This window comes from Simochromis diagramma, unplaced genomic scaffold (genome assembly GCF_900408965.1).
Source record: "Simochromis diagramma unplaced genomic scaffold, fSimDia1.1 OVJJ01000604.1, whole genome shotgun sequence".
NCBI classification, from domain to species: domain Eukaryota; kingdom Metazoa; phylum Chordata; class Actinopteri; order Cichliformes; family Cichlidae; genus Simochromis; species Simochromis diagramma.
In genome coordinates, this window is record NW_024387416.1 from 3,807,909 (window position 1) to 3,826,547 (window position 18,639).

The following is an 18,639-nucleotide window of genomic DNA, read 5'->3' on the forward strand; positions in this document are numbered from 1 at the left end:
CATTCCCCATCATCAGTAGCTGTTAGTTGCATCAGACTACTCAGAACTTGGGACTTTAGCAAAGGGATTTACTCTCTGGAGGCACAGTGAAATATTAGGCAATAAAAATTATCACTACTAATCAATCTCAAGGGTCAAATGCAGTTGAGTAATTCATGAATGAATAGTTGAAATGTTAACTGATGCTTCTCCCTGGAACTTCACAGATACCGCATGTACAGAAAGAGTCAGACCACTGGCTTCCCGTCCCTTATCACCATCTTCTCAGCACCTAACTATCTAGATGTCTACAACAACAAAGGTAAGAGCGTGGAATTTGTCGTAATCAGTCTACTGCGGCTCGTAGCTTTTGAATACCAGATTGTGACATGTCGTTTTATGACTTGCCTAAGGCGACATAATATTCACTGTCAAGTCGATCCAGGCTGTAGAGTTGTTAGTGTCAGATTTGTTAAAGATGAATGACAGCAGTGTGACGTCTCAAAATGCTTCGAAATCACTGCAGGATGATTGTAGATATAACTAATAATATTATGATTTTTGGGGAGGTTATTTGTGAAGAATTGCTCTACATTCATAAACTGTATAAAAAGACAGACGCAGCTTCTATATCTGATAGGGCTGCCACAAACGATTATTTTTATAGTCAACTAGTCACCGATTATTTTTGCGATTAGTCGACTAATCAGATCATGCGTCCATTGGACGTAAAACGTACAGCTTATTGCACCAGCACCACTCCAGCATCTCGCACTTCTGATAATCAGTTGTCTGCCTGACATTTATTCAGCTGTGTAAAAATTATAACTTTAATCTGAGCCAAACAGATTTACTCAGGAACAAATAAAATACTAAAAAAAGCCAAACGATAACATTTTAAGTTATCTAAGTGACTTATATATCATGTTTAACCTGAGTAGCGAAAGACAGCAGGGGGGTTTGAAAACGATTTGCCGGGAGTCCGGTGTTCTCACGGCTCTAGTGAGCCTTGCCCCCGGTTAGCTATCGAGCTAGTGGGTAACAGACGTCTCCGAAAACGTCAGAGCACTTTTGAAAATATGTGGTGTCTTAATAAACTGAGCAGATATTTGAGGTTTACAGAGCTACATTCTCGCCAGAAAATATGTTCAACGTTTATTTTGTGACCCAGAAAGTATAATAAGAGTAATATTAAAACTAACTAGCTGCCGCCATTGTTGGAAACTGAGCAGGGCCGCGCTATGAATTCTGGGATAGGTTGGGCCACAAAGCGACCCATCCTTCAAATCTGGGGAAATGAAGGGCGCGTTTGTCGGCCGCGTTTGTCGGAGTCTTCGAATTTGGACAGTCTTCGACGTGTCGCTGTAAAGTAATCTGCCTACAAATGCGGGCACAGGAGGATGCGGTTCCTAAATTTGGACACAGCTACGATACCGGACACCGCTTCTTCTTCTTCGAGGTTTAACGGCAGCTGGCATCCTCGTACATGCAGTGCTGCCATCTTCTGTTTCAGTCCGTTATTACACTCTTAAATCCTACTACTTATTCCTGCGTCTTTTGGGATCTTACAAAGCTTCAAACGATGCTTCGACTATTAAATTAGTCGTCGGCGATTTTAATAGTTGACTAATCGTGACAGCCCTAATATCTGAAAAGTGAGGCCAGTGCAGACATGGCTTAACTCTTTACTGCTTAAAATCCTACTAGGAGTAACCTTAGTTTTTTCTGACATGAGTGGTTTCTGTCCTATTTCAGGTCTACTTTTAGTTTGTGAGGGTGGTCTCTGCCTATGTGGCCACCCTTGGAAAAACCCAGAAGCTATTCTAGTGGTCATCACACGACATCTATATTGATATATATTCCAATAGAGAACTACTCTTCCTTGGGTCAGTGGTGTACACAAAAGTTGGTTTGCACTATTTGTCCTGTGCAACATTGATTTTAGTCTGGTAGTTTTGGGGAGGGAGCTGGTGTGAAGTGGCCTGGTGCCGCATCACTTGGCACCTAGTGACGCCCGATGCTGTGCTGCGGTGCCTGCACTGAGATGGGCTCGCCTTTGTGCTGTGAGTCAGCACTTTTCCCCGAGAGAACAGACAGTATCTGCTTTAACTGTGGGGGCACGTTTGGAATGGTGACATCGGTGGGAAAACCACAGGAAATGGGAAGGAAAGAGTGACGGGGGCTAGTTCGTGCTGTTCTGCAATGCCTCTCTTGATGAAATGCCACATCACCGCAGTGGTTATTACACATGGAAGTGAGGGCTTTCCTATTTGCAGGTGTGTGCCATCTTTGGTGAGACATTAGGTTACGTTTGTTTACTTTTTTTGGAGCTGCCTCCTTCCCTACACAGTGAAGATGGTGAAGAAGTGTGGCACTGTGCCTTTGTTTATTATTAGAAACCTATTTGTTCCATGCCAACTAATCTTCCTAGGACTCACAGTCAACACAGCACAATCCAAACAAGCACGTGTTTGGGTTTTTGTGTTTTGTTTTTTAATTCTGGTAACCAATTGCCCGGAGAATCGTTTAAGTCTTCTGGAGATCATAATGGAACAGCCGAAATATCAATTTTTCTTCCCGATTTTGTCTCAACGCTTCTTTTAGATGTAGCTGGTGGATGTTCAGCTGATTAAAATACTACCCAGGGCATTGGTGGTTATCAGACAGAAAAGATTGCTTTGTGTTGTTTCAGAACTGACTTCATTTAGACATAAAAATATATCTTCCCCCAGAGTACATGCTTTAAAAAATAAAATAAAATAAAATACAATTTCTCAACATTTACTCTCCGTTGCAAAACGATGCACACTTTTTGACTAAATCCATTTTCTTAATGTAGCTACAAGCAGTAATGAAGGCAGCCGTGCAGTTCAGTAGAGCAAAGTCGCGATGGAAATGTGATCTAATCATGTTAAAAGCTGAGCAGTAAGCACTGATATAAAAAATGCTTTTTTGCTCATTACAGAAAGTTACCAGACACAAGAATTACTTATAGATATTAGGTTAAATCCATTTTTTTGCAACTTGCTGGTTTTTATTTAGTTTTTTAGTTTTTCGCTTGGTTGTAACAAACACTTTCTAAATTTTCAGTACAACAACTAACGTGATGCTGGGCCATCTGTGTTAATTTTAGCAAAAATGTTTCCTCCTTAAAAAATAAAATAAAAATGAATTGTGACCTTTCAGTCTTCAGTGGGTGTAAACCAGTTTAACAGTCTGTGTCGTGAAGTTTTCTGCTTGATCTCAGGAATCTTAGTGTTTCGTATCTAAAAACTGGCCGTCGGCTGTTGTTCAGAAGTCTCTATATAAACACTCTTCTAACCTCCACCTCTGATGGTGTTGGATGGAGACCTGGATAAATTAAGGGACGGTTACAAATCACTATCGGGTTTTTAAAACTTCACAAATATGAGTGGGGAAAGGGAGTAGTTCCCAGCCACAAAGAATAAAACACTCCAACTTAAAGGCTCTGAGATTTCATATCAACACTAAAGCAAATTACTTAGCTCCTATTCACTTGGCATCCACTTGACAGTTACACAAGTCCGTGAAACGATCCCACATTCCTGTTGATGCTCTTAACGAGTGCTGTGGGTGGGGTTCATTGGTAGAAGTAAAGCCCCTGTAATGAATTGCTGTGCTCTTAGCTTCATGCTGGAGCTCCACGCACACTGAGCAATGGCCCTGTGATTGATGGCCAAACGAGTGGGCGCATAAATTTTAAAGAGGAGGGAGGAGGCATCGGCAGCTCCCATCAATCCCGCGTTAGGGGGTGGAAGGATTAACCAATGATACCTCTCCACGTGGGGGTAAAAAAAGAAGAGAAGTGCACCTCCTATCAGAGAGGTGGACGATATCTGAAGCAACACAAACTGACTCCTTTCCCAAAAGTAGACTGAACTCACTTGAAGGCTAGTTAGACTGACGAACACACGAATTAGGACTTAATTCTATAAATTCCAGCTTTAGATGCCACCCCAGCCCTCAGTCCTCCTTTTTTCATTGAGTGTCAGATGCTGACCAGCTGTCCATCACTGCTCTGACCCCTTCAACCCTTCAGTAAAAAGTGACACAGGCAGTTGCGACATGGCAGAGGGAGGCTGTGTGAAATGAAAACTCAGCAGCAGTGATTTTGCAGTTTTCACTGTTTGATCTTTCTCGGTTTGGCTCCAGAAGTGACTGCAGTGGGGGGAGAGAGTGATGGAGTAGGGTAGATGGAGTGGGTGTAGTTGGCAGTTGTACACTTGTGCTTTTGTATTAATGGAGTGCTTTGTGCTGCATCATTATTGACCGGTCCAGAAAATCAGCAACTAAGCCCGAATGGTTATGTTTCTTAGATTGAAGTAAAGCTAAACGACAGTGGTGCTGCACGAGCTGTTTACATGAAACATTTACTTCGTCCACGACGACAGTTAAAGGTAGTTTGATCCATCTCGCTCGTGTCGCTTTCCTTCCTTCCTGTTTTCCTTTCAATTAAACAGAAAGTACCTGTTGACATCCCCTTGCAATTAATTACATACAATACAAACTGGAAAGTAGGGCAATGAGTGGTAACATCAGCAGATGCATTGTATTGTAGGACAGTTCAGTTCATGCATGGATTAGAGCCAAAGTGGAGCAGATCCAGTATGGCTCCAGTTCACCGAGACGTCGCACATCGTGAGGACACACTGTGATTCGTGAGTTCTTCAGCTGTACACGGACAGCACAGACCAATTACGCAGCAGTCACTTTGATATGAAATGTTAGGCGGACATTGCAAAGGTTATTGATGAAGGTTGTGTTCTGTTTAGTTCAATAGCCTCAGTTGTTTGTGATTAGTACCGCCTCTTTCCCCACCATCTCATACCAAAATGACTGCTCTAAAATCTTTTCAGTCCCTGCAGTCCACGCGTGTGGCGTCAGCTTCTAAATGGCTGGTGTGAAAAGCTAACCCAGTGCAACTTTATACGCGAGGCATTAAAGGCAAATATGTAGTCAGCACCGAGTGTCGGAAGGACAGCGGGAATCTCCCCCTGGTCTCAAAGCAGATTTAACAGTCTTCGTTGCCAGGGAAACCGGCTGGAGGCACTCCCTTATGAATAATGAATGAGCAGGCGTCTCTCTGCAATATCTGTGTTACCGTTGCAGCAGGCTTGGCCTCAGCTGCCCTATTATCCGCCGTCAGAGCAGCAGAGCCCTCTAGTGGCTGTCATGCAGCATGCTCTGGCAGTGGACACAGAACTCTCAGCTGGTCCGTGCGAGCTTAAGTGACTTCCATCGTATGAAAAAGCTGCATATAATTGTGTTTTGCAGTGATGAGGAAAATAAAGTGCTTTAATGTCACCCTCATCTGCCCTGACAATACAGACGAGGGCACTGAATACATATTTGTCTCTAATGCCTCTTGTATTTTAAAAAAAGAAAAAAAAAAAAGCCTGAACAAGTGTGTTTGTTTGGTACGAGGCAGGTTGCTGGGTGTCTCTGTTCCTTTAAAAGGAATCTGATTTGAAGGAGCGACAACAGGGGAGCTGACCTTCTCCCCCGCTCTGCCTTTTTTCCCTCTGGGCTTCCATGGCTGCATTCAATCAAGTGCCTCAACGATGTTTATGCAGTATGTGATGTTTATGCAATGGCTGCCCACGTGTGCGATTGCTTTCATGCACGCCAACGCGCAGGGATAAACACCCACAGCTCCGTCTGAGTGGAGCGTGTTGTAGCAATGCTGCGCTGTTCTTATTCGAGCGGGTAGTAGTGTTTTGCTGATATTGATAATAATCCTGCATTAATTATACAAGTGTATGGATGTTCCCCTGCAGGAAAGTTTTCTGTTTGTATTGTGTTGCCTGGCACTTACGAGTGTTTAAGTATTACTTGAGCACCACTTTCAGTGCATACTACACACACACATTTGTATCAGAATGCTTACTGACCTGAATTGTGTTGTTCCTGAGGTAAAGCTGCCTGGATGCCAGGTTTGATGACTTGCTATTCTTGAATCTGAGAGGAGCTCAGGCAGGAAAGTCCCCCTTGGTGACCCTGCCACAGTATCCGCTTTCCTCAGATCTGGGCCACCAGACTGGCCTTGTGTATTAGAGAATCTGAGGCTGCTATATACAGCATGGGTATATTTATGTTTGGCAGCTCTCATGTTTTCCTCCACACCCACGTTAACACTGTCTAATCATGGGTGAGGTCGCACGGGGCACACCGTGTGGCCAGTGTTTGAGAGCTGGTTTCTGTGTGCGTGGAGATCACGATTATAATGAGACATTTTGTAAAATAAACTGAGAAATATACTGTAAAATATACCAAATATGGCACAAGCAGAAATGTATACTGGTGAAATGCTGTGTCTTCTTTTTAATACCTAAGATTTACCTGGCAAGTTCATAAGGAGTGACACATACCATGCCAGCTGTGTAATCCTTTTTGGAAAAGCAGGTGCTGTCAAGCAGGCTTAAGTTAAAGACCCAACACACAGCATGTTTGTGCTTTTATTCTGCTGCTCTTTCTCCACCCTTACTGTGAACACCAGTTACCACACCCACTCAAGTCTCTCCTCTTAAATTATTCATCTGAGTAATTGAAAACCACTGTGTATGGATTTTTTTTTTTAAGGCAAATGTAGATTTTTGTAAATATTCTCTAAGTTTGCAAACTGAAACTGCTCTAAAAATAAGAAAAAAATAACATGTGGGTAACTTATGAGTTCATATATCGATTGCCTAGAAACTAAGAATACATACTTTCATTACAGTAATGATCATTATTGTGTCTAGTACCTTACTTTTCTATCTATTCCTTCCTTTCCTCCTCACCAGGAACTGCTTTTCTGTTAACCAGTGAAACGTGCTCGCCCTCATGAGCCTAAATGTTCCAGAGCATCGATTTTTATTTTCTCCAAACAGCAGGTTACCCTCGTTTAGATGCTTGTGCAGTTTGCTAACTTTGATTTGCAGAAATCAGTTTGTACTTTTGCATTTAAATGAGTCCTTCTGTCAAAGTGAGAGATTGGCACATGCTGACTGTGTAGATATCACCTTAAAGTGGCAAAAAAAAATATCCGCCTTTTAGTCTTTGTGTAGGTATTTTGTTCTAAACCGTTTTATTCGCCATCATCTCCAGAGGTTGACTGACAGCATTTGACATGATGTTGAGCGACGTCCAGGTTTCGGTGTGGACGTGGACGACAGTTTTGTCCACCTTTTCCTTTTTTCTTTTCGGGCAAATGGTACTCTGTAGTTATCAGTGGTTTTGCTGAATCACACCTCCGCACAGCACCTGCAGCTAATGAATCATTAACCAGGAACAGTAAGCGACTTTTAACATTGAATCCCACATCAAGTGTTTCATAATGCGACTGAATTAATTTGTTGTTTTAGGTTTGAAGAAGAAATGTTAAGGCCAGTCTCGAAATGCTTTCTTACTTCAACTAAAGGGGGGGGGAAAAGTTACTTGTAAAGAATGCATCACTATTCTTCCAGCGATTGCTCGGATGTTTGTTTCTTCTGTGTGTATACCATTAGCTCTTCAGCTGAGTACTTTGAGGGCTATTCTCCTCAGACCAAGTGTAAGAGCCATCATGACAGTGAAGGCTGTAAGTGGTGGTTGGGAACAGGATAGAATCTAATAATGGACCCTGGACCACAGCGAGAGCTGAGGCCTCTTTATCGACATAAATCCCAAATGTGTCATAAAATCATAAATCAAAACTTCCATTATAGGCTTGGGTGGTATCTCTTTTTTCATACTTTGCTGACATTTCATAGGAGTATATTATATTTGTTGGGTGAAGCAACCGCAACTTTCTTGAGGCAGATGGTACACGCAGCTTTGCCCTTGCTGGCGGACAGATTTTTATCAACAGGATTAAATCTAAATGCTTCCATTGGGGTTTTTTTCTGTCTTTCGCAGCTTGCTGAGCTCAGCTGCCTTGTTCCACCAGTAGAGACTGAGCTCTGTGCACTGCAATCCATGACCTAGGGCTGCGGGATATGACCAAAATCTCATATCCCGATATAAAACATCTCTATATAAACGATATAAATTTTCTGTAAATTCTGTGAATCTCGGGCAGCTCGACTTGCGTGAAGTGTTTCCAGCTGGGCGTCATGTACCTGGAGTCAAGTGTTTTAACCGATGCATGAAACGATACATTTTTAGTCATAAGTTGTAACGCCCATCGTTTTCTTTGTATTTATTACTTTGTGTTTGAGTCTAAGGTTTATTTTTTTAGCACCTTTGCTTCTCATCCGTAAATACTCTGCATACTCTCTCACGTGATTCAGTTTATTTTGAAAAGGATCTTGAGCTTTATTGTGAAAGGTTTATGTGGAATATAAACAAGCGGACACGCGATGCTGTTACCATCATTGTTGCTAACGACAACTCATAAAAACAGGCGCTTGTCCGTCCGTAGTGTGGTTATATTAAATATAAGAGAAAGAGAGAACTTTAAGAAATTAATATAGCCACTACAGTGACCATCAAAACGATGAAAAATATTGCCGTAAACAGTTTATTTTGTGACTCCACGAAACAAACGATAGCGTAAAATGAAACGATAGATGTTTTTATATCGTCATCCGATATATATCGTTATATCGAACAGCCCTACCATGACCCCGATACATCTCTATACCATTTCATTTATAGAGAGATGTATACTCCCTGATTTTCTTTATTTTGTGACCGTATTGAAAATTTCTACATCCCACAATACCCACAAAGCTTATTGTCTTGTTACATGTAGGCAGAGACGTTCTGGAAACTACGACTGTTTAAAGGAATATTTTGTTACAGCTATTCATCTTGTTTTTCCGAGGATTGGAAAGAAAACAGGATTTCCTTTTATTTAATACTCTGAATTTGGATTTGCTTTAACATCTTTCCTTTTTTTTTCCCATCCCCAGCGGCAGTGCTGAAGTACGAGAACAACGTGATGAACATACGACAGTTCAACTGCTCACCTCACCCCTACTGGCTGCCCAACTTCATGGATGTTTTCACCTGGTCCTTGCCCTTTGTTGGTGAGAAAGGTGAGTGTGCATGCACTACATTCAGTTTCTTTTAGTAATGAGTGAAAGCAGTTCTTCTTTTCATTCTTGAATGGCGCTTGTCCTTCTGATTTTCATGAATTGCTATTGAAAACAGCCCGGTCTTGAGAAATATAGCGTGTACACTTTGTGCAGCAAAATCACTTTGCAGTTCATACACGGGATACTTAAAGCCAAAGATTTACAAGCCAGAAAGGCGCTTGTATGCAGCGTTATAAATAAGTTAGAGGTAGAAGTTGGGACGAATGGGTTTGTTTTTTAACAAGGCACGTACACTTAAGGATACATAAAAGGGAAAATTGGAGGAAAGTTGGAAAATAAGCGTGTTTTGAATGTTTTGTTTGATAGTTTCCAGCGGACTGGATAATCTAATAGCAATAGGAAACTTTTCCAGAGACAAAGGCAGCAGATGCTCAATCTCTTTGATCTTAAGTGAAAGGATAGACAGTGGAGAGCCAATCTGGTTGGATTTAAGTCCTAATGCAAACACGAATCATTCAGAAATATGCTCCAACGTTGCACCATGTAGCACCCAATAAGCAACCAAAATTATGTATTGATTTCTAAATTCTTCTTGGAGCCAGTGTTTGTCTCCCTGCTTTCTTGATCAGAAGATAAACTCCAGCTTTTCTTGTCTTTCTTTGTTCTATTTGCTGATGAGCTGCAGCTCCTTGTTAAAGCAGGAGTATAATGAGCAGTTGTGAGCTCTCTCTATATATATATACATGTCTATATAAAGTAAATTGCAGATAAGTAGAAGTCCATGAAAGTTAGAAACTGCCAGACATTGGCTGTGCTTGGCATTGTCGAGGTCTGGGTTGCTTTGAAGATTTACTCTGGTTAAGCTGTGACACATCTGTGTCAATTAATCACACATAAGTATGCCATTCCTGGCAGTCTCACGAGGTCACTGATCAGCACAGCTAACTGCATGTGTGTGTGTGGAAGAGTCAATCGAGTGAACCGGAGCAGCCCAGAGTTTCTCAGCGAAGTTTTTTATTAAATATGTGTGAGATGTTTTAAAGTATGCTTCTCTTTTCTTGTACAGTGACGGAGATGCTAGTGAACGTATTGAGCATTTGCTCCAATGATGAGCTGTCAACTGAAGAGGAGCTGGACGGTAAGCTCGGTGGTTCAGTTTTCTCTGCACTTTGCCCCTGCTCCACTAGAGGGCGTATCAGACGTTCATTATTCAAAACCTCACACACACAGACTCTTACTTAGTTTTTACATGTATGGTGTTCAGAATTTTACATGTAAAAACTATATATGCTTTAAAATATTAAACACAGAGGAACGTGACGTCTGAATGACTGAACTCGGCAGCTTGGAAATGATGACCTTAGATAATCCAGGAAATATGAAGACCCTTATAAAGTCTCAACATGTCTGTCAGTATTAAAACAAAAAAAATCCTTTGAGGACAGTTTTTTGAAGTGTTGTTTTCTGCTAAGTTGCTTGGTTTATCTACGCTAGTGGTGAGTCTGAGTCATCTGTTTGATACCAGCTTACAGCTTATGTACACGAGATGGCCAGTTTTCCTCTGCCTGCCCCACCTCTTACTGCCAAACAGGAAATGATCTCACCAGACCCCCTCCTCCCACCTCTCTTCCTCCTCTTTCTTTGTGTTTACTAATGGTCACAGTGTGCATTGGTAAACCCAGGATATGTGTCAGGATCTCAGCAGATTTCCACCATGTCTGAGCTCCTTCTGCACATCTAAACGCAGCGTTTCCTTTAATCTACTGATCAGGGAGCGTAGATTGAGATTTGCACAGATCATGTGCAAGACCAAATGTTGTGGTTTATAATGATTTAGAAATATTTGGGGGGGTGTTTGTTACTTTTCCAAATTCACAAAGAGAACCTTTCTTGCTTCATTGTGCTGTTGAAGTTGTGATTGTAAATATCATTATAGAATGAACTGGTTTTACATGTGGCTCATTTTAAAAGCATTTCATATGAGAAAAGCTAAATTCTGATTATATCGATGAGGAAATTGGCACAACTCATGCACTCGGCCATTCCTAAACATTAGTAGCTGTCCTTTAACATCTTCATTTTCTACCAACTCATTCATGCTGATTTTAGCTGATCTCATTTCTTGCCACTGCTTGTTTCTTGTTTAGTTTCGCAGCCATTTCCATGCTTGTTTTATTTATTTTTTTTAACTGTTTTGACATTTGAATTGTGTTATGTTTTCTTTCTCGCTCATGAGCTCCTTTTTTGTGCCCTGTTATGATTTCAGATAATCCTTCCTATGACCCGCTCTTTATCTGCTATGGTTTCCATGGTTTTCAGTTGCCATTATGTTGATGTTTCCAACCTCACTACATATTTCACATCTTTTCTTCTCTCTCTCATTCTCTGTCTTTCCCATGATTATCTCATCTAATTTCTCTTTTTTATGTTTTCCAGAGTTTTGTGCTCAAGGCATCGCTTTTGTTTACACTCGTGCTTTCTTGCCTCTTATTTTGCCGTGCGCTCCCTCTCTTCCACCTCATTCATTCTGCAGCCATCCACTGATCTCTCTGTCCTTTCTCTTGTCTTCTCTTCTGGGGGTGTTTCATGAGAAGGACAGCTAATATATCCCCCCAAAAAAGGTACAAACACTAGCTGTACTGGTGTGTGCAGAGATGGACAGACTTTTGTTCAGTGCTTGCTCTCTGCATTTCTGAAGTCTCTAAACTAACACTTCTGTTTAAAGCACCTGCTAACACTTCTGCTGAGGCTAACTGTGGTTCTCAATTAAACCGAAAAATGGGTCAAAAGTGTTAACAGTTACCCACTCCTGTTTGAGGCCGGCCCAGAAAGGGGAAAAAGTGTTCAGGAGGGTCATGCCTTTTATCTAAATTAGTCTTTGTTGTACACAATAAATATATTCTGAAGAATGAGCAACCTGAGGATGGCAGGAATACTTTGAAACAGATCCTCACACTGTCAGCTGTGTCCCTTACCCAGCTTTACTCCATGCATCGACTTCATTTCTGTCCCTCGTACATTTTCCAAACTGGGCCTTTGGGACCTTGAAACTGTTATTTTGCAAAAGGGGATCTTTAAAACAAAGTTTCCAGTCCAGGAAAAATCCCGTTAGTCTCCACCGCTAAAACACAGCACAGGAAAATTTAAAGAGCGTGCTTATCGAAACATGCTGAAAACACTTTGGACAAGGTCAGAGCCATTCAGTGATGGAGAACAGTGGCTTGTTTTAAAAAGGTTTAAGTGCTCTCTGGGCAAAATAATCTGTGAGAGTCAAAGGGACTGCAGCTCACAGTACGTAACACAGCCGCAGCATGAATGCACTGAATGCTGAGAATTACTCAGATGATGTGATGTGTTTATAGATGCAAACCATTTTCTGTAAACCGAACTTAAGACTCCAATAACAATGTGTTTGCATTGTATTCGTCTCCTGCACTGCTGGATAAACTAATAGTGGAGAGACGTGCTCTGTTTTGAGTAGACTCACTGAATTCGATGGTCTTTTTAAGTGAGGATTTGGGGGATTAAAACAAACAGCACATAGACTATGCGGTGCATTGTACGCTCGACTTCCACAGGACGTGGTTGAGTTCAGATGAGTCACGGGTTGTAAGACTTTTTGCACTTTCTCAATGCAGGTGCCACAGCTTCTGCACGTAAGGAGGTCATCCGCAACAAGATCCGTGCCATTGGGAAGATGGCCAGGGTATTCTCTGTGCTCAGGTAAACACTTAAAAACAGTGTTGTTGCGTTAAGCTCCATTTACACAGCCTTAGAGATCTGCGCTTGAATATATTATTAATAACTTATTAAAGTAATAAATATGTTACTTTAATATTTCATGTTACAATTGATTTCTGACTTTTGTTTTGTTTTTTTTGTTGCCAACTTAGTAACATGGTTATGTAGTTATGTGACAGCCCAAAACCCATATTTTTGATGTTTTTCTAAATAAATAAAATCATCTCTACCGTGTAAATAAATAAAATGTTGCTCTGTTAATATTTCAGAGAGGAGAGTGAGAGCGTGCTGACGCTGAAGGGTCTGACGCCCACAGGCATGCTACCAAGCGGAGTGCTGTCCGGAGGCAAAGAGAAGCTGCAGAATGGTAAGTGTGTCACAGAGACCCCCCACCACCAGTGGATTCTCACACCAACACGTTTTCCCCTTACACAGCAGAACTCTCAACAAAGTGCAAGCTTAGTGTTTACAGAATACTGCAAATACAGAGTCCTTCACTTTTCTCGTCATTAACTGTACTGGAATTTCAAAATGTTAGCATAGTTAAATGTTTCTGAGAGTGTCAGTCTTTTTTTTATGTTTAGTTTAATTGTTACTAAACAGCAACAGTTGCTCCTTGTAGTTTTTATCTCCCTAAACAATGACAAACACATTCAGCAGATTTTTATTTATTTTTTTAAATTTTTTTGTGTCCATGTGTCTCCTCTGATCTGTACGGAGCCCCGCAGGGGACATGGGAGAAAAAAAAATTAAGACGGACTTTTGCGAGATTTCGCAAAACAAACTCGGGATCTCGTTAGCTCGAAGCTAACGGGAGGTCGAGACCTACTACAGCCGGGAGGAACACTGCTTTCCTGGCACATCGTGCCTCGACCTCCCGGTCGGCTTCAAACCGGCGTCCGAAGAATGCGGCTAAAACTTTTGCGAGATCCCGAGTTTGTTTTGCGAGATCTCGCAAAACTTTTGCGAGATTTCGCAAAAGTCCGTCTTAATTATTTTTTTTTCTCCCATGTCTCCTGCGGGGCTCCGTAGATCTGGCATTAATACGCTCTCTTCCCGTCCTATTCTTTCACTGTATTCCACTGGGTTTATCTCAAATATTACCTGTATCTTTTTCTTTCTCCTTTCTCCCTAGAAACTGCAGGTATAATCAATTGTGCAAGTATTCCATTGTGTGTTGTTATTTTTTTCTTTGTGGGAAAAGATAAGAGTTCAGTTCACTCTTTCTCATGTGAAATTTCAAATGCTCCCTCAATGAGTTTGGCAAGCTGCCGCAGCAAGGAGATGAAGGCTTTTTTGGAATCACCTTTACGCACGCTTTAATTGGATACAAACGTTTACAGCGCTGATCAGATCTGAGCGCTAGCAGAGAATCTCAGCAGTGCTCTGTCAGAATAGACTCAGGTCTCTGTGAATCAAGGGATAAAACTGTATCGACACTAATAAGTGTAGAAAAAGGGATAGCTGCCATCTGCCTTGTCATTCACCAAGTAAAGCAGAAATCCGGTAGACTTCCCTCTCCTCGCACAGGTTCTCACCCTACATCAGCTAGCACTTTCCTGAATACACAAAAACATCTGTAGCATAGTGTTAGTAACCTTTAAATAATGATGATAATAATAAATGTTTAATCATGCTGTACAGTATGGTGTACAGTACTTTAGCACACTTAATCATCAAACTGTTTGTTTGGTCCTCGTGTAGCATTACCTACTTAGCTACTGGTCATACCACACTAAGGTAGCAGCAGTCGTGCAGGTTTATGGATCTCAGTAAGATTGTGTTTTATTGCTTAATAACACCCCTTTTCGTTTCTAATGTATAAAATCTTATTGAAATCGTGGAAGACTTTACTAAAGAACCACTTGAACATATTACATAACACCGTGTTCATCAACTTAGTGCGCACGTGTCCTTAGACGTGAGTCTGTCAGAAATCAAAGAGCCTCTGACTAAAGCTGTCAGTTTTGCATATCTCTGTTAGGAAGGATGCAATTATCCTGAAAGCATAGCATTCTTTCACAGTCATTTTCAGCATCTCTACTGAGCTTTTAAACCAACATTAAAGTGGACCTATCATGCTCATTTCCAATATCATGGGTTTTTTCAGGGGTTTTTTTTTTTTCTGGGAATCAACTAAAGTAGCTCTGCATGATTCATTTTTATCATCATTTATCTTATGCTGGGCCGTGTTGCTGCCCATTAGCACATGCCCTGTCTGAAAAGAGCTGCTTGAATAGCAGGTGGGTGGGGCTTCTGTGTTATCAGCCGGGGGAATATCTGACTCTGACCTCATTATTTGGAACTTTGACCATGTCTGATATGCCCGTCCAGCATTGGAAAACAAGGGAAAGCATCATGGGTCCCCTTTAAGTTTCAAACAGGTGTTTCTGCCGATGGCCTACATGACAATAGTGCTCTTAAGGATTAGTATATACAGTATATAAGTTCAGAGGGATTTGTTTTTGAAGCAGCTGACACTAAAGAGAACTGCGGTGAAGGTAGAGCGATGTTCAGAGATTCCTGTTACGACATTGGTAGAATCACACTGCTGCCCTTAGCACATCAGTGTGCTTCTACTCTAATGTTGACTCCATCAGTCATACTCTTTAAAGTCTCATGCTATTGTGCCCTTTTTTTAAGTATGTAGTCTTTAGTAGAATTTAGTCATTACTTTGTTGTCACCCTCGCCCCACCCCCCATCTTTGTTAAAGTTGACTCTGCAAAGTTTTATCGTGTGTTCACTTATTATCTCGAGGATGACTGTAATTGATTGGTAAGTGGCTGAAAGGTTTCCTCCCCTCACGCGTCGCAGAAGTAAGCCAGCACTTTTGATATTTATTATCAAAAGATGCTAATCCCGCAGCTGCAGATGCTACTTCATGTTGCACACAACACAACGCTAACGACGCTCCATGTTTCTGTTGTACTTCGAGCTTTTACATTAACAGTTCAGTCACGGCCAGAAAGCTCACACCTGCACGCGCACTTAAGTCCTCTCTCTGTTTTCCATTTGTCTCGTTTCGAAATGTACTCTTTTCTTTGCGTAACAGGAACACCTAATGCATCTGCAACGTGCTAAAATTGCTGTCGATGTTCATTCTTGCAGTTTCCATTTTATCTGTCACACATTCAGACCTTTTGTCAAACACATTCAAAGTACCTCAAACATGCAATCCTCTCCATGAGGCTTGCTGCTACATACGTGTATCGCCTTCCCTTTACAGATCTGGAACTAAGGCTCATCCTCTCCCCTCCTCCCCCCTCTTTCACCGTTTCCCCTGTTTGCTAACATCCACATGTCCTCTGTCATAAAATGTGGAGATGATTTTTAACCTGTGTTGTCGGCATTGGCTGTCTTTGCTGCTCATTGACTTGTTCCTGGGACAAAATGAACTCTCCTGCTCACTTCTCTCATTCATTTTGCAACCTCCCTCTTCTTCTCTTCAGCTACTATTGAAGCTATTGAGGCTGACGAAGGTAAATGGGTCTGGCTGCCCTCTTCTGTTGCTTCTCATGGCAATAGACAGGGGGCTGTGCTGGGTTTTCATCCATCTCGCTGGTGCTTGAATAGAGTGTGTTGGGTGTTTGGGCTAACAAATTGTGGCATAGTATTAACGGAGAAAAAGAAGTAAGTAAATTAGGAAATCCTGTGGTCACATGTTTGAAAGGGGAATGTCTTTCATAGCACAGATTTTATAATCACAAAGGTCATCTGTGATTTTGAGTGAGTGCAAAGCAAATTACCACTCGCGGTCTTCCTCGGAAATCAGCGCTAGTGTAGGCCACAATCGGTTCATCCACAAAAACTCCTGCGTTAAGGATCTTCTCTGTTAGAAGTTAAAATAATCTGCATGAAACATCAAGATAAAGAGAAAATGCACATTCACACGTATATAATGTAGGAGGTGGGTATCATCAGGTCATCTGGCAGCTTTACCAAGCCTTCAGCCTATCCAGAGGGATAGACTGGACCAGCATCCTTAAAGGTCCTGAAAACCTAAAGTTTTGAGGGGTTATATGATGCACACAAGCCAATAAAATCCTTCATTTTTTATTCATAGAAAGCTGCTTCTTAATTAATGTTGAAAAGTGCAGTATTGTGCAAAGGTCTTGAGCCGTGGCCCATTTTATATTGTTTTTGTATCGTTTCGGCAAGGAGCCAGACTATGTTTGGCAATTTTTAAGGTGGTCTGGAGCAATACTTCTCCAGGCACTCCATTTTTAGAATTAGTACCGCTGAGCTATGAATCTTTCAAGTGTAAAAAGACACCCGACGAAAGGGATGAACCAGTGTTGTGTCTACACATAACAGACAACTTATTTAAAAGCCTATTTTAAATTGTATCTTTAGGCACGTTGTTACTAGCAGCTTATCACAGAAACACACGAGATGAGTTTCAGAGCTGTTATCCAAACAACTTGGTATCTCTCACATGGTTTGCCCTTAAAAAAATTGATAAAACTGGACAAACAAGCGGTAAATCAAGACTTTTGCACGGTATTAGATCTGGCATGAACTTTTCCTAAACAAGCCTTAACTACTTCAGACCAATAGGAGAAGCACAAAGGTTATATCACCATCACGGGTTCTGAATTTGGCCTTTCCCAAAAGCACAAGTGCTAATGTTGTGGTACTGGTACCAGTATTTTTTCCACAGCAAATGTGTGCAGCAGATCTAGATAAAGCACCATGTAAGTGAAAAATAACCTCACCTTCCTGATTAAGGTTTTCACGACCTTAAAGAGGAAGTAGGTCCTGTAGAGTTATCGGTAGAGTTCACCTTGACAGGATATTGAATATCATTTTGAAGTAACACTTTATTTCCTAATGGAATATATTCCTAATGTTACCGAGGGTAATACTTTATGTGGTAAACTGCACTTGTTCTCTTATCTGGGGATTGAATGAACTTTTCCAGAGGAAGGTACTTCAATGAAATCACTCATCATAGTTTAAATGATTAATGCAATGCTCTTATCATAGTAGACAGCACGCTCCCCCTCTACTCTGCCCTCACACAATGCAATGAAGTCTTGCTATGAAAGCTCTTGATGGGTTTCCCCTTTGAAACAGCTGAAGCAGTTGTGCATTGTTGTTGCTGTTTTATTTATGTAACACCTTCCTTAGAGCTGAATCTGAATTGGTAGACGCTCCACAGGAGGCTTTGAAATCCAAATTGGACGCTCCCTAAAATCTGCTTTACTTGCATCGCCTTTGGCGCAAGAACAACCTCAACTGCGAGCTAAATAGTAGTATGCCAGCTGCTATTTACATTGAAATTGTCCAGTACTTCCTCTTTAGCCCCATAGAGGACAGTCCATTGTAGTGTCCAGACTCTTCTCTGCTTCTCTCTCCATGTGGATCCTCTGTGGCCCTGCTGTGTCGTGTTCTTTCCTCTGAGCTGCTAATAACCTGTGTCTGACCTGTGCTATGCAGCAACACAACTACGCTACCCATCACACCGTCCTCTCCACAATCCCCAATTTGTCCTCTTAAATCAAATCCCCTCCTCCCCTTGTCACACCCCCATTCTAGTAAGAAGGGTTTTCTTATTTACAACCATAGTATTAATCACCCTCAGTCTGTATGAAAGGTGGAAGTAACAAAATGTTTTTTAAAAAGTGCTGAAATAGAACTCAAGCTGAATATTGGAACGATTCGTTCTTGTAATACTTAAAGTATCCATCGACTTGAATGAAACAGCCTTGAATTGCTGGTTTTATTCATTTCATTGGTGTTTCTTTGCATATTTAAAGGGTTTTATCTCCATTATTCAGTTTAGTTCACTCAGTTTTGTATCATATTGCGACTTCCACCCATCATAACCTCCAGTCAACCTTCAATTGCTGCATGCTTCAAGCAGACTAAACAAGTCGTTAGCACCCCAAGTTCCTT

The 18,639-nt window shown here is 41.4% G+C and overlaps 1 protein-coding gene across 3 annotated transcripts in view; it reads left to right on the forward strand.

Moving 5' to 3' along the window:
* Positions 1 to 18,639, forward strand: part of LOC120721835 (serine/threonine-protein phosphatase 2B catalytic subunit alpha isoform) — a 66,300-nt gene that overhangs the window by 44,264 nt on the left and 3,397 nt on the right. Inside the window, exons 8-14 of one of the 3 annotated variants that reach the window (XM_040012488.1) lie at positions 207 to 301; positions 8,874 to 8,999; positions 10,066 to 10,137; positions 12,638 to 12,722; positions 13,010 to 13,107; positions 13,876 to 13,884; positions 16,191 to 16,220. In XM_040012488.1, coding sequence (XP_039868422.1) covers positions 207 to 301; positions 8,874 to 8,999; positions 10,066 to 10,137; positions 12,638 to 12,722; positions 13,010 to 13,107; positions 13,876 to 13,884; positions 16,191 to 16,220 — 515 coding nt within the window. The remainder of the gene's footprint in view (positions 1 to 206; positions 302 to 8,873; positions 9,000 to 10,065; positions 10,138 to 12,637; positions 12,723 to 13,009; positions 13,108 to 13,875; positions 13,885 to 16,190; positions 16,221 to 18,639) is intronic. The other 2 variants (XM_040012489.1, XM_040012491.1) reach the window with 2 other exon arrangements.